Source organism: Cinclus cinclus, chromosome 4, assembly GCF_963662255.1.
Source record: "Cinclus cinclus chromosome 4, bCinCin1.1, whole genome shotgun sequence".
In the NCBI taxonomy this organism is placed as follows: domain Eukaryota; kingdom Metazoa; phylum Chordata; class Aves; order Passeriformes; family Cinclidae; genus Cinclus; species Cinclus cinclus.
Window position 1 is genome coordinate 51,393,448 of NC_085049.1, and position 16,183 is coordinate 51,409,630.

Consider the following 16,183-nt stretch of genomic DNA (forward strand, 5'->3'; position numbering starts at 1 on the left):
AGTCACTGAGGGTTTTGTTTTTGGTTTTTTTTGTTTATATGCAATTTTTTTTACTTCTTGCAAGATTCTACCTAGATGCTTACTTTGCATTTAAGTGCAAAGCTGCTCTTACATGAGTACATGTGAAATACTCATACCTAGATTTTTCACTGTAATAGCAAAAGACATGAAGTAAAAGTAAGCATAGTAATTTGTGGGCATATGTATGATCAATCAGGTAAATCCTGTATTTGCAACACATTCCATTCATTACTGGATTATCATTATTGGATTAGATATTAGGAAAATTGTTTTCACAGAAGAAATGGTCAAGCTTTAGAACAAGCTTACCAGAAAAGTGATGGGATCATCATCCCTGAAAATGTTCGGAAAACAAGTGGATGTGATGCTTTGAGACATGGTTTAGCAGTGGACTTGGCAGTGCTGAGTTATTGGTTGGACTCCATTATCTTAGAGGTCCTTTCCAACCTTTATGAATCTGTGATTCTATTCTTACGTTTTCATTAATCTTTCTGTTTGGTCTTGCGTTAAACTCTAGGAGAAAGAACTGCAGCAAAACCCTTTCTCATATTTGACTAATGCTTTCATTATAAATGAGGATTCTTTGCTTTAGAACACAATTTTTGATCATAAATAATATTTAAGCCACTAGCAGTTGCAATGGCCACTGGTGTAACACCTGAGAAATAGCTGTTATCTGAATAGCAGTAAGCAAGCTGCACTATATGAATAGGAGTAAACAAACGGGTGTGATTTATCTGACCTTTGGAATTCTTCTACAGGGAGACTGCTGGTTCTCCATGCCACTTCTGTCTTTCATCACTCCAGTTAGACCAATAACTGGAACAGCAGTGTTGATAACAATACCCATCTCTTAGTACTATTAAGTAGATATCAAAAGTGCTTTCTCAGAAATGCAAACATAATTATACCCATTTCAAAGATGGAAAGATGGGACATACGAAGGGAATGGTTTGCAGTGATTTACAACAAATCCCTCTCTAGATATTTCATTCCAAATTACTTGAGCATTCTCTACCATGGCTTTATTATCTTTGGCTGAATAGTGCTGAGAACTGTGTAAAGGGTGGAAAGAAAGAATACAGAGTTGCTCTGTGCTTCAATTCAGTTTGTCTAGGTCACAATTGTTTAATAAAGTTTAAAGCAGATGCTATGAAGTCTGATGAGACTAGATTAAAAAAAAAAGACCCACGACTGTTAGACTTTGGGAGAGGCCTCTGATTTGTTAAACCTACATACAGTAGGTCTTTGGGGTTTTTTAATGGAATAATAACACATATATCATACTCATTTAAGGCCAATATATTCCTTCCAATACATTGTATATAATCATATGTGGACAGGCAAAAACACTACATGTATAGATTACTGAAATCCATCATGAAAATACTATTCAGCAGTGCACATAGGTTCACAGACAAGTGAGGTTAGTCCAGAAATAATTCAGATCAAGCAGTTAGGATTAGGTTGACTGACTGTCTTCCTGTATTCACTCTATCACTACTGGACTAGTTTTCAAATTCATTATTGATAGACTCTTTCCAGCATCTGTTTTTATTCTGTTTTAAAAATAATGTAATAAAATGTATTTTTTGTCAAAATATAGAAAAAAGTTGGTATGTCTTGTTTCCCTATATTGTGGATACCATGTTGAAGATGAGTGCAGAGAAAAAGCATAAGTTAACTCCAGTTTTGTTTTCCACTTTAAATGTTCGATAGCTATTTCCTTTTTGGCTTTATTTTAACAAAAAAATCCAGTCTTAACTATTTTTGTTGTTTATCAATAATTCCATAAAATAATTATTTAAATTAAAGGCATGCAATTTAAAAATCTTATTACCATGTTAGATTTATTTTGACATTTCATAACCACTTAATTTACTAATTTGAGGGTTTCAGTCTTCAGTAAAAACGTTATGGTTCCTAGGCAAAATAATTAATGGAAAGTTTACAGCTTGATTAAATATTTTCTTTGCTTTTGAACAAAAGCCTTTCTGTACTAGAGAAATCTGCTACCATTTGAGGTGTTAAATAAAATAATCCAAAGGCAAGGAAACTGGGAATGCTGTAGAGGCAAACTATCGGAATTTTAAATCTTTAGGAGATACATCTAGAGTAAATTACATATTTTAAGAAAAAAACAATTTAATACATCTGTAGAGCCATAAGAAGATGAATGGAGATAATGTTAAAAATACTTGAAAGCTCTTGGTTGCCCAAAAGAGAGGATCTGTTTAGTAAGATACATTTGCAATAATTTAAGAATTCATAAGAAAGGGAACTGTAGGCTGGGAAAACCTCCTGGCATTTATATCTAGCAGGCTACAGGAAAGCATCCTTGAGAAAGCAAAGAAACTCTTAGTCTTTGAAATTTATAGCTATATTTTATATGTCGGTACATAGAATGATGTTCTACTCTTTTGTCACTATGTTTTCCTCAGGTAAGTGGCAAAAAGTTGTTCATAAAATATGTGCTTGATAAGCTAACATGTTAATTATATATATATATAATTAACATGGTAGCTTATATATATATATATATACACATACAGACATGAACTGCTATATTGTCATCATATCTTTGTCTTGCAAAGTTTGGGTTCTCTTCCACAGATGTTTTCTTTCTTACAGATGCCAAAGAAAGATATTATCAGGTGTAAAGTGTTCATTTTTGTTAAATAGATATTATACCTTTGGTCATGCCTACTGGTTATTTTATTTAAATAATGGTCTGAAGAGTTTTTTAGAAACTATTGTCTAAATTACTCAAGCATATGTATGCGTGACAATGAAGGCACTTGTTTCACATATTAAATATACGTTCTTCAATTTTTCTGTGGCACCATCCAGCATCTAAGTATAAGTATTTCTGAGCTTTGAAGAAAAGAAATCTCTCTTTTATTTGGTCTAATAGAACCAGAAAAACTTGTTAATTAGATCAAACTAGTTCTTCATCCACTTCAATGATGAGTTTCTGTGTCAAAAGCATTGAGTATCTCTGTAAGTGTTTAAGTTCAAAATGGACAGATAATGGCACTTCTAAAAATATGGTAATTTTTTTAGTAATTTTGCCATCTTTTTGGTTAAGGAGTTTTAGTTTTAAAGTACTACTTTGTGAAAATGCTTGTATTACTTTTAAACAGTGAGCCATACATAACTATAAAAATTTTATGCTGTCATATTAGACCTATAAATATTATTCTCTTGAAAAGAATATGGTACAGTGAAATTTAGGGGAATTTTGGTTGGCTGTTTTTTAATTTTATGTCTGTTTTGTTGTTTAGAAAATAATATTTCTACTCCAGAAAAATCATGTTTGGGTCCGTCTTATAGAGAACGAATATCATTTCGAGACCATCCATTGCAGCTAAGCGGAGGATGGGGAGCAGGCAAAAAAAGGCAAAAGCTTAAAAAATATTAGCTGAATATTGGAGATACCTTCACTAGTTGATTTAATCAAACACGGAGAGAATATGGAGAGCTGTTTCTTTTTAAGCTTCTGAATATAAATTGTTGGATTTTCATTTATTACCAATAAACCAGTTTCAGTTAACTACTTTTGACTTATTTTATTATACATGGTTACAGTGGTTTGGTTTTTGTGGGATTTTTTGGTCAAAGTATTTTATACCTGTCAGTAAGTTATCATAGTTTGTGTTTTTAATTGCTTATATGTTCATGTGGTATATAATGCAGAACTGATTAACTCTACAAGGTTTGTTGTGCAGTCACTAAGTTTAGACTTGCTCATAAGAACTGGATGAGAAGTCCAAATGTAATAAGGGTTCAGATTCATGTGATATATGTCACATATTGAAACACTGAATTCTCATTTTCTCACAAAATAAAATACATGCTTGCAAACTGTGTTGTGTGCTGTAACAGCCAGCAATGAAACTCTTAGAGAAGTCTGTTTAGAATATTTTACTGAACCTGTATACAAATTATGATCATGCCCTTTTTTTATTAGGAATATGAGTAGTCCTCTAGATTGTTCATCAAAATTTTGTCATAATATGATAAAGCAACCTGTTATGATTTTATACTTTCAAATACTTATGTTTCCTACAGGAATTTAGGGGAAAAAAGAGAAAAAAAGAAAATGTTCTCCTTTTATTCTGGGATAATGTAAAATTTTATCTATATGTCACTGTTAACCCAACTTAATTTTTTCATGTAGACAGGCTCCTTCAAACCCATATGTGAATGTTTTGTGGTACAAGGAAATCTAGAGAAAAAGAAATGCTGTTTCAACTCTTCATGGGTATCTAACTCATTGCTTCTAGTTAGTGCTTTGTCCATCAGCATGCAGGACAGAAAATGTTCCTTGATTTCAAAGCCTAATATTATTTTAATGTCTTCCACTTTGAGGGTATAAGTTACTAATTGGATCTAAAAAAAAGCTGTCTTTGGTATTTCCTTGTCTGTTTTTGTAAGCTGCAAGCACTTGTAGATGGAGAAAGAGGTGGAGAGGGTAATGGGGTTTAAAACGTCAGTCAGTAAAAAACATTGCATTGTGGCTTTTTTTGAAATGTACTTAAATTAACATGTCATGTTATTTGTAAAGGGTTTTTTTATGCTAACATACATATCTAACTATGTAAAAAACATTAAAGCTAAAAAGCATTAATCTCCATTAAAACCATTTTTTTAAAAAAAGCATCTCCATTTTTGTGACTACATGTATTCATTTTCAGATGAAAAGATGGCCAGTCTCATGAAAAACCTCCAGTAGATAATTTTGCTTGTTTGAACCACTGTCCTGTTTTAATTATCACTTTGATTTAGAAAAGCCAATGCACCTTATTTCAGAAAAGATTTCTTTGCCTTTTTGGGGAATTATGGTCTGGTTGCTTAAGCTGACTATAGAAATGCTGTGGTTGTCAACAGGATATAAAATGTCAGTAGATGTTTTATCTTACCTAGTTAGTTTCCAAATGTATGAAGATAGTGTTCAGGTTGATGTCAGGATCTGCAATATAATGACTTTTAAATGTCACCAACAAATACTGGAGCCTTTGTGATTTTTTTTTTAACATCAAGGTTGTAAGGTTTGTAGGAAAAACTTCGCTATTTCCAAATGTCTGCTGCTACAACTGGCAGTGTGTGTAGAGACTGTTACAGGTATTAATTGGAAATCAAAACACAAAATCAAGAGGTTCATAGATTAGCATTTCTTGCAGGTGATCCCCTCTATTTGTCTAGAGTATCCATAATACACTGCACGTCACCAAAGCTGTAAATAAGGGATATTTCAGATTTTATGCTTCTTTCTATATCTGTATCTACATCTATATTTAAAAAAAAAAATCTGCTGTATAAAAATTAGCATACCTAAACTCTTTGTTTTCAGGGTGTTTCTGAATGAGAAATATCTCCCAACCTAAATAAAATGGTTTGGCAACATTTTTAAGGCTTTTTATTTTGAAAAGATAAATGGTAGCTTATAAATATATAGTTTACTAAATTATAAATTGGAGCAACAATATTTACTGACAAGCCTTTTAAATTCATAATATGCTTAGTCTGCATAAGTTAAGTAATATACCCAATATAAATTAAGGTATAAAGCATGCTAAAACATGTTGCTGTTTTCATTGCATAACATTGCAGTGTGTAAGATGAGGTCTTATTGTATCTAGCACATTTTTCTCAGAACTGCTGTGCTCAAAGTACAGTATATCTGACCAAATACAGAAAAATGTGCAAGATGCATCTTCTGTCCAAGCTAGCAGAAAGATCTTTATTGCACTCAGAGGTAAGGTGAAATAACCAACCAATGCCTTGGTGCTCATAGTCACATCTTAGAGTACATAAGGTCAGAGGTAACACAGGTGATACACGTGGTGGATATTTATGACATGACTTTTTCAAGCCCTACTCTGCAAGCAGTTTATGGGGGTTTTTGTGTGTTTGGGGGATTTTCTTTTAGTTCTCTATTTTTAATTTTGTTGGGGTTTTTTTTCCTTTTTTTCGTCCACTTTTCTTTCTCCCCTTCACCCTGATGCAGTAATTCCCATTTAGGACAAGAACATATTCTTAAAACTAAGTTTCTCTGTCAATCTGTTCCGATGTTGGAGTGGCTGTGAGTCAGTGACAGTCGAGTAAAACTTAAATCACGGAACCCTGAAACTGCATTCCTGGATGCGCTGCTGCCTTTGCAGTGCTTCAGACTTCTCCCAGGCTAGCTAGCATCTCCTCGACCCTTTTTTCTGTTCCCTGAAGATCCTTTAGCATGAAGGAGGAGGGACTTCGTATGTATGAGCTCTTTTAAAAGATCTTTCTTGTATGTATGAAGCTTGAGACTCGAATGTAGAAAAGCATTCATTTGAAACAAAGAAGAAAACAACGAGATGCACTTATGTGTGAAACCATTGATGGATGTTACTCGCCAAAGCAGATTAAAGAGCTTTCTACTAGCTCTCCTGAACAGATCCCTGGACTGTCTTTTCGTGTACTACTTACTGGAAGGTGTGCTCAGTAGTTCTTTAAACCCTCAGTTGTTTCAATCGGGGCATCAGGAAAAATACCTGATAGAAGCAGCAGGAAAAAAAAGAAAAGCTCTCCAAAAGGCATAGTCTGCATTTTAACGAGGTGTTGATGTCTGATCATCCACACTTGAATGACAAAAGTCTGTGAAGAAATATTTCTCGCTGAATAAAGGGCAGATTTACCTACTTCAGACACAGCACCCACGCTGACTCAAAAGATAATTGCTGAAAGGCATTTCGTGTCTTAACAGTGTATAGCATAGACATTTTGTGTATAGCATAGACATTGCTTTTGTTAGAGTTGTTGTTACACTTTGACTTATTAAATCATTATCTTTAATCATGAATAATCCTATTATCTGAACATGCATTTATTAAAGGCATGTCCACAGTATATAGTGTTTACATCTTTAAAAAATTTGCTACAGGTAGCATCCAAACCTGGCCTCAGGCACATGGCTGCAAAACTGTCTTTTGGTCTTCCTTTACAGTTGTTAAAAACACAATGAGGAATATATTGGATTAATATATCTCTGATGTTAAATTTGGATTCTCATGATACTAGCAATGCATGCTTATGAAGGTACAGTCTTTCCTTACATGCATACTGAATACAGATACATATGGAGATTCCTTCTATTAGCATTCATGTAAGCCAGACTAATATTCTGGGATACTACGCTATCTTAATATGCTTTTCTTTTGTCAGAAAAACACACATGAAAAGTAGCTATCACCACATGCTCCCCCCCCAAAAAAAAGCAGGAATAGAACTCTTAATTTTATTATAAAAGATTGAATTTGCCTGATGTTACATCTGAGTTCCAAGCAGTTTGTACTTAGCTGTACTAGCTGGAGCAAAAAAAAACCAAACTGACCCCCAGCAACTCGGGGGTTTAATGTATTATTTATTTCTTTCTACAATCATAAGTGAAAAAAAAATTAACTGTTACAGAAGTTGTGAAACAGTTGTGTTTGAATATTAGTCTGTGTCAGTTGCTGCAGTTTTTAGAGCCTGTGTGAGAAATGTGTATCTATACATTCAAATACTTTCATACATACTTTGGCATATGCTTTTATATATCTACATCTATATAGATATGAGATTAGAATGTCAGCTGGTCACAGATGTAGGTGTGGTTAAATAGGAATGGGACATCTCTTTTCACACAAAGTCAGAAAAATATGCCAAGTGTAGGGAAGGAGGCAGGTTTGGCCTGCAAGTAACAGTACACGTAAAGTAGGGTTGGGTCCTGTGGAGAACTGCTCTCCTGGTTTTCAAGGTAGATGATGGACAGAAAAACGCTGACCATGTGCCCTTGCCCCTTCTGGTGCCAAGTTGTGCTGAAGGTTTGTTAGCAATAAAATACCCATTGGAGAGATGTTCATGAAGTACCATGACGCCAAATGAACAAGGACTGGATTTCCAAGGAGATTTTTAGTGGAATTATTGTCTAACTTCCCCAGACTGACCATCCTTACAAGGACTGAAAATTAATGACATTATGAGCTACATTGTTATTTACAGGTCATTTAGACGAACGGATTGTCCTTTATGAGCACTTCCTCTGTTATTTTGATGACAGATGACGACACAATAGGTTAGTACCTAACTAGCTACCAAGGACTACCATTTATTCCTCCTTTGCTCTTCATTGGAACGTTAAATAGATTTGCTTGGAGTTAGTAACCTTTTTCTTAGTTTCTTAGTTGATTCATTGCTATTTATATAGGGCTTTTTTATTTATATATTTTTGTAAAACATTAAATAAGCCAAATACCTAGGAAGACATAAAATTACTTCTGACTGAGCTAATTGATAGCTCTTTAACAATAAAGCAGGTAAGAACATTTTTGTGGCTAACAACAAATGCCGATTTCGCGAAGTTAGTAAGTGACAAAAAGAACACGTTTGTTAATAGCGAAGGATCGGGTTTTCTTTATTCCTGACTTATTCATTTGATAAATTATGTTTATACAGAGAAATCAGAGTTCAGCAAATTTTTTTTTGAAAGCACTACTTCAATCCTGAATGCAATTAAGCACCGCCAAGTAACTGAGCCACAGCTGAGGTGTTCCACATATATCCTGAGATGGAATACAGCTTTTTTAGACAGAGTGCTATAACTAGTTAAATTCTAATAAAGAATAAATGCCTCTATTGCAAATCGGCACAATTTCCTGTGCCTGTGAGCCGTAATCTGAAAAAAAAAAAAGTACACAAATAAAATGGGCTGTATATTCAGGCTACATTCCGATCATGAGATGAGAGCTGTCCTATCCAAATAGTGTGGGTTTTGTCACCATTACCGAGTCGGAGAGGTTCGAGAGGTTATTCATTGTAAGAACACGGGTCAGCCGTAAGCTTGGCCCGACAGTTTTCCGGCAGCTTTTCTTTAGACGATGCTGTCACGTACGTGAAAAAAAAAAGAATGATTGTTGCAGGATTAGAAAAGGCTGGGCGATAAGAGAATAAAAATATCGGCCTCGTAATCTCAAGAAGTGTCAGTTTCTGGTGGCTTTTTCTGCAGCCTCGCAATTTATTTAATTTGCAGGTTCCGTGAGAGGTGCGGCTGCTGCCGGTGCCAGCTCGGAGTTGCTGCGTGAGCCCCGCTCCGGAGCGACACCGAGGGGCTGTGTCTGGGAAGCCGGCACAGATCCTGGCTTCCATTCCACCAGCTTCATTCTCCAGTGCAGGTCCAGCCCCATGGATTTCTATGCGAAATTTGACCGAAAATATATTTTTTAAAATCATCAAACAAACAAAACAAAAGAAAAACAATAGCAAAGAGCTGCATTTTACGCATCCTCTTCACGTTTGTGCCGTTTTCACTCGTGTTTAATTTCAGGTAATGACTCGGGAAGTTGTTGCCTTTCATGTAATGGGCAGTCTGGCCGTGTGCCGGGTTAAGCTCAGAGCCTCGGCCCGGGCAATGTGGGAAGGGGTTGTCCCTGCTCAGGAGAAATGCGCTGGCTGTGGTGGCAAATGGTCCAAGTGGGGGACCTGCTTTCACCTGGTGGGCACCTCTTGCCCAGAGGTGGCGAGACAAAGGTTCAAGCTTACTCAGTTCTGGCTTTACCCGATTACTCGATAACATGAAACATTTTGTGCCTTGCCACAGCGCGAATGCAAACAGAAATGAGAGAATTCCCTGCTGGCTCATGTCATCTCCTCATTGCCCATCGCTGCCTGATACACTCTAGAAAGAGCCAGAACTCAAACAGACTAGGAAAAATGTTTCATGGTGACATATGTCGGGTATGGGTTTTGTCAGGAAAAGTGAAATATTTCGAGGCAATTTGTAATACAGTGGATTAATTTGGGTTGCCCTGAGTAGAAACAAAAAGAAGACTGTCTTTTACCAAAGACTGGGGGCTGGCTTTATTTGCCAATATCAATATTTGTGTGGAAAGCTTAAAATATGTTGTTTTTCCAAGAGTTGAAGTTTTTAAAGGGGGGAGGGAAGGAGGAGAAGGAGGCCAGCAGATGAAATATTAGCAGCATATCGGTTAACCACTAAGTTCTTTTTTGTATCCATCTAGCCGGTTCTGGGAAGGGCAGAGAGTCTAAAGGCTCGGGGATAGATGCTCCTTAATGCAGGCTAGCGTTTCAAAAGATACAGGCAGCTCTCAGCAAATGACAAAATAAGACTGAGACTGTACAGAGGCGGTGCTGAAAGACCGGAATAAAATTGCTCTGTGGCTTTCAGCATCGCTGAATTACACATTTTTAATCGCATCTAGCACACATAACATTGGGGGGGAAATGCAAAAAAAAAAAAAAAAAAAAAATCAAGGGTTCTTTCAAACGAGGTAGCCCTGAAAACCGGCAGTCCTTGTCAAAGCAGCTCAATGCATCCATTTGTTAGTACCACCAACTTGAACAGGGATCTATTTCTTAGACCCTGCCCCTTCTGTCTCACACCTTCCTTTACCTTCGTGCTTAGAAACCACAATGTCGACCCATATGTCATGCCTTAGAAGAAATCAATTCATCTGAGATGACAAGGCAGCCCCCCACACACTCTCCAGGCCTCTCGATACATTCAGAGCCTCGGGTCTCTCCGGTAATGTAGCCCTTATATTTTCGGAATTGTCTCAGGACCAATCAAACTACCATCAGGGAAGGCTGGATAACTTGCAAAGGAAGGCTTTGCTTTTAATTTGCTCCCTTGCATATAGGTACGCTAATGCTCAGTGCTCTACAGCCCAGCGTCCGTTCGCGATGGGAGAGCAAAAGGGGTAATTTAGACAGAATCGTTCACTAAAAAACACTATCAGCTCCTTTGGGGGACGGCCCACTCCTTGGAAATAAATTCCAGGGATAAGGGTGGGAGGAGAAGCAAATATTCACCCGCAGAAACCTAACAGAGTTCTTTTTGACGTCTAGATTTTTCTTCTAAGGCGTCTGTTTCTATTATATGAAAAACGGTGTTTGTCTTTTGCCTTGCGAATATGTCTATAATTTGTTGGAAAGCTTGGCAGAGGGGGAGGGAGCGAGGATTTGGCTTCTGAAGAGCCGCTCCGGCTGCTGGAGTCCTACTCGGCCGAAGCCGCCAGAAGCTTTGTCCCCCGGCAAGGGCGGGGGGACAGCCGCCTGCTCCGGGCTGCACACAGAGCAACTCTGTGCCTGCCGTTCCAGCATCCCGAGCAGAAGCCAGATCCTGCTCTTAGTCTAAGTGCGGCGGCGGCGGCGGGGGAGTGGAGGGGAATAAATGTGTATATCGGACCTGAGAAACATCTTTAGGAGCAAATCTCTGCTTTCTGGTGGTTCCAACCTGCATGGGATTTTGAGTACCCAACTTTCAAATCCTTTCTAAACTTGACAAGGGACTACAATAGCAGTCCGATAAAGCATAGATTAAATTCGTGTAGGATTTGTTTTTATAACACATATGTAAGTAGGATCCATTATAATTTGAACTAGATCAAGATAAGAGATTAATGCTTTTATAGAGCATCTCTGCTGAGATTTCCTATGGGGCTAAGATTAAATCAACTCATTAAATATTATCTCATTCAATTTTACGTTAAAAAAAAGTTTAAGAAGCGTCACTACCTGTTGCAAGAAGAAAATTGCTGAGGTTTGTCCAGCCCTTACAGCAATCCTGCTTTCCTAACGGGGTAACTTCCCCATTCACCAAATTTCTTGCCTGTCCCCTGATTATGCCTTTGAGGCACATGGAGTCTTCATTTTGTCTGTGCAGGTGTCATACAGGACATCTCCCTAACAGGTGAAGTACTCTCAAAGCGCCAAGCTGCCGGAACCGTGAAATAGTTGCTGTCGTTACGTTCGGGCTGTTTTGTGGACTAGACCTGGTAGCGTCTGAACCTCGAGCCTGGCTGGGGAAGTGGGAAAGGCTCCAGGCTCGGCCCCAGCCTAATAAGAGGTGACACCACTTTCCCTGTGCGAGGTGAGCGGGGCTCAACAACCCCGTCCGCTGCCCACGCAGAAGTAACATTAAGTTACCGAGTCGAAGTGCAGTCGATTTGCTCCTGCGCTTTTACTGATCTCTGAAGCTGCAGATCCCAGGTTTTTGGTAAAGTCACTCCAAACAGTGTCAATTAAACATTTCCTCTCCAAACGGAAAATCTTAAAGCCATCCACGTACACCAGAACGGATTTGTGTTTGCTCAGGTGAACAAAACCTGCCTGTTAGGAAGAAAGTTCGTTAGTGGGAGCTTGGATTGGGACCTTCTGCAGCCTGGCTACGGAAATCCGAAACACAATCTTTATTTTCAGGGATTAAAATAGTGATGCTTCACATACTCAAAAAAACACCAAAAAACCAAACCCCCTCACGCCCCCCCCCCCCCCAAAAAAAAAAAAGAGGAAATACAACAGTCCCCAAAACTCAACTTCTTTCAGTGTTCTGTGAGAGGCAATGCACTTCTTTTCACTTCTTTTTGCTGGCAATAAGAATATTTCACATGATTCTTCTCACAAACAGGATGTCTGGAAAATTATTACTCAGCCAAGCTAGGTTTTGGATTGTAACTTGCAATTCGCCACATTCCGCTGGGAGAGAGATACGGAGCGAGTCACAGAGTGTCTTTTTTCACCTATTTTTGCTTCCGCACGTCAGGTCAGTTCCCAGGACCTAGTGGCAGACACCGAGGGGCTAATTTCTCAGAGGGTCTCTCTGGAGCCTACGCCCATCTCATGCAATAAAATCTCCGTGTCTGAACATGAAACGGGCTCCTATGTAAAGCCTCAGCAAAGAAACCAGAAGGCTTGTGGAAATACTGAGCCATTTTAGCACCTGTTTTTCAAGATAGACAGTTCTCTTCGTGTTTCACACACTCACCCCCCTTCTCCCCCGCTTCCCCCCGGCGGCTGTTGGGGTGCTTAATCCCATTCAAGAAAACATATATGCTTCTCTTTTTCCCCTAGAACTATTCCTCAGCAGCCCTTCACTGCGGGGCCAGCCCTCCCGCGGAAACACCCAGCCCTTATCTTCGTAGCTTCACCTTCCATCTTCCCGGACAACTGGAGTATTGCGTATGTGGAAGGAATCGAGTAGTACCCCCAAAATTCGTTTAGCTGAGTCCCAGGTAGCGCGAATTTCCTCCCATTCAATCAATAAGTTTCGCGCTTTAACTGTCCTGGAGGGAAGAGAAGTGTTGGTGAAAAGAAAAAAAAAAAAAAATCTGTTCTACCATCCATAGTTAAAAACCGGTATTAGAAATGGAGAGGAGGGACGGGAGGGGATAGGGATTCCTGGACATTTGAAAGGGAGATCATCGCCCGTATTGCTGCCGTTCTCACTTTATTTAAACAAATGCAAGGGTGTGAGGAGATGCTTTCAGCAGGCAGTAGCCCTGTTTCGGCTGGAAACTGCCCATCACGAGCAGCAGCGGCTGCAGACCCCGAAACGGAGGTCCGAACCGCAGTCGCACATTTCTCTTCCCAAGTTCCTTGACTGTTCGGCAGCGAGACGTTCGAAATTTATGTGGGATCCTTGTTCCTGCACTTGGTCTGTAACTTCTGATCTCGGGAAGGGAAGGAATGCCAGGACGGTGGGGGTGAGGCAGCCTGCCGTCCCCGCAGGAGAGCCCAGCGGTACCGCGGAGCATCCCGCCGTGTGCGCGCCCGGCTCGTCCCAGCGGACAGGCTTCCCCCAAGGAGCTCCTATGCACTGCAGGGGCGAGCTCCTTCACACCACCTCCGGTCACGAAACGTCTCTCCATCACACATAACACCCTTTCACAGAAGGTTTGGGAGATACTCCATCTCTGGAAACACAGCGGCACATCTGCATGCAGCTCTTAATAACGGGGCTGCCTGGCGGAGGAAGTAGGTCCCTGAAGATAGATGCTTTTCAAAGCTGTCTCACCTCAACGCAGAATTTTTTTTTCCCTTTGCCGCCTTCTCCCCCGGGATCTATCCAAACTCTCTCAAATGGTTTTAGCCCGCTGAAGTCAGCTTTCTGTTTTCAAGCTTTTAAGGAGAACGAATGCCATACGTGGCGCCAATTTTCCCCTAGGTTACATCTCTTCTTCCCTTTGAAGTCAGCTGGGTTGCACAGAGGTAAATGGGAGCAGAATTTGGTCCCCGCAGCTAACAGTGATGTGGAATCACTCTGATTTTAATTTATTTATTTATTTATTATTTCCTTTTGAGGAAGGACGAATTGCAAGACCCGTTTAGAGTTGGTATAGCGCTCTATATTTAATACTCAGATATTTTAAATATATATATATTCATATATATGAATATCGGCGCTAATCTCGGTGGGGAGAGCTTCACAAAGACGGGGCTATAAGGGAGAGGAGACCCCCTGGGGAATAGATGCTGCAGGAGGGTAGTGTTTTCTCAGAGGAGCAGGGCTAAAGAGCACAGAGGACGCCGCAGCCCGGCCCCATCTCGGTCCCCAGGCAAGGCCGGCGCTTCCACGGCCCCGCGGGTCGGCCGCGGCCGCCGCCGGGGTGTCCCGATCCTTCCGGGGAGGAAGAATGGAGGGGCTGCCGGGGTGCGGAGCAGCTCGGCGGGGAGCGAGGACTGCCGCCGCCGCCGCGGCTCCTCTCCGCCAGCGGGACCCGAGCATCCCCTCGGAGGCAGCCGCGTTCTCTCCAGGCTCCCTAGAAAGAGCTCTGCTGCCGCTGGCAGCTCTTGGGGGGTTTACGGTAGTAGGAGAAGCTCCTCGTCCTCAGCTTTCCTGGAGTTTAATAGTTGTCTTTAAAGAGGGACATTTATTGGGATAAAAGTGGATTGCAGGCAGCAAAAACTTTGCACGTGTCTTTCATTTAAAAGACATCTAGAGCTCCATTTTTTCCCTCTCTCTCCCTGTCTCTGTCTCACTTCCCCGGGTGTGTCTTTCACCCCCACCCCCCCCTTTTTTTTTTTCTTTTTTCCTTCCCCAAGGCATTTAGTGCTTTTAAGGCACAGTTATAAACACGCTGCCAAAGTGCCAGCGCACGGAGATGCGGGGGCAGGGAGAGGATCTATTTCCTCGGGTCCGGAGCAGGCGTTGTTCCAGAAGGTGCAAGGAGGAAACGTGTCGTTTTTCATGAGAAATCCGGGGACGGGAACTGTCCTTGGAGCGGCCCTTGGGGCAGGTCCAGCCTCTCTCCCGGGGCGAGCAGCGAGCTGGGCTCCGCCGCACCTCGCCACTCACCGCGGGCACCGCTCGTCCTCCGCGCCCCTTCAATTTCTCGTCTCCCGGGGGCTTACGGAAACCGCTTCCACCTCTCCCTCCCCGCCAAAGCGACACCCCCACACCACAAAAAAACCCGTCCCATCCCAAGTCCCCGAGCACCACCTCTGCGCTCTGTCACGACGGGGCTCCGAGCCTCCCGCAGCCCCAGCTCGGTGATGGCAGCAGGTAACGGTGAGGCGGACGGTGCCCAGAGCTACTCGACAGTGGGAGCTGAAAAAAACCCATCCCTTTTCCCCCCGAAAACATCAAAATAGAGACCAGCTGAAGAAGGAAGGGAAGGGAAGCTGCGTGCCGGGAAATACGCTGGACGCGAACTGGCCTTCCCTTCACCTTTGACTGGGTTCACAGGAAAGGTCTCTAAGCGGCTCCACAGCCCCGGCTGGCCAGTGTTGCACCGGTACTTCAGCCACTCATTAAAGCCACGCTTCTTCTCCCCTCCCCGCCCCCAGCGGGGGAAGGGCCCACCGAACTGGGTTCTAAAATACCCTCAGTAGAAAACACAAGAGCGGGCCCACGGTGCCGGAATCCTCATCTGAAGTGGCTGCAGTCACGGGTTTGCTTTACTTCACCGAGTACTCCTTTGACGAGGAAGCACGGAAGATCTTTTCCGTAATTCGTGCCTTTTCGAAATAGTCCTTTAGCTCTCTCGCCTGTGTTTTAAATCTTACCAATGTGCGAAAGTACCAAGGAATTCAACACTTCAAAGCTCACACTTTTGGCGAAAATCACCCGCATTCCCAATACCCACAGGAACACATGCATATATGGCTCATTTATTTTTACTACAGAAGACTTAAAAACAAAACAAAACAAAACAAAACACTTTCATTTAGAAACACTATTGTTTTTAAATGATAATATTTCAGATTTGAAATAAAGGTCCTTTTTAACCACTTTGCACAGACACACACACATCCCCAGCCCCGAACACACACACAGAGGCAGACTGGTTGATATCTGTTTCATAGCAGAGAAATTCTGTTAGGCTAGTTTCTGATGTGAGAGAGTTTT

General features: G+C 40.9%; 1 protein-coding gene across 1 annotated transcript in view; it reads left to right on the forward strand.

Moving 5' to 3' along the window:
- Positions 1-3,442, forward strand: part of LRRIQ1 (leucine rich repeats and IQ motif containing 1) — a 102,084-nt gene extending 98,642 nt beyond the window's left edge. Inside the window, exon 26 of the mRNA XM_062492514.1 lies at positions 3,306-3,442. Within this exon, the coding sequence (XP_062348498.1) occupies positions 3,306-3,442 (137 nt within the window). The remainder of the gene's footprint in view (positions 1-3,305) is intronic.
- Positions 3,443-16,183: the final 12,741 nt, after the last annotated feature.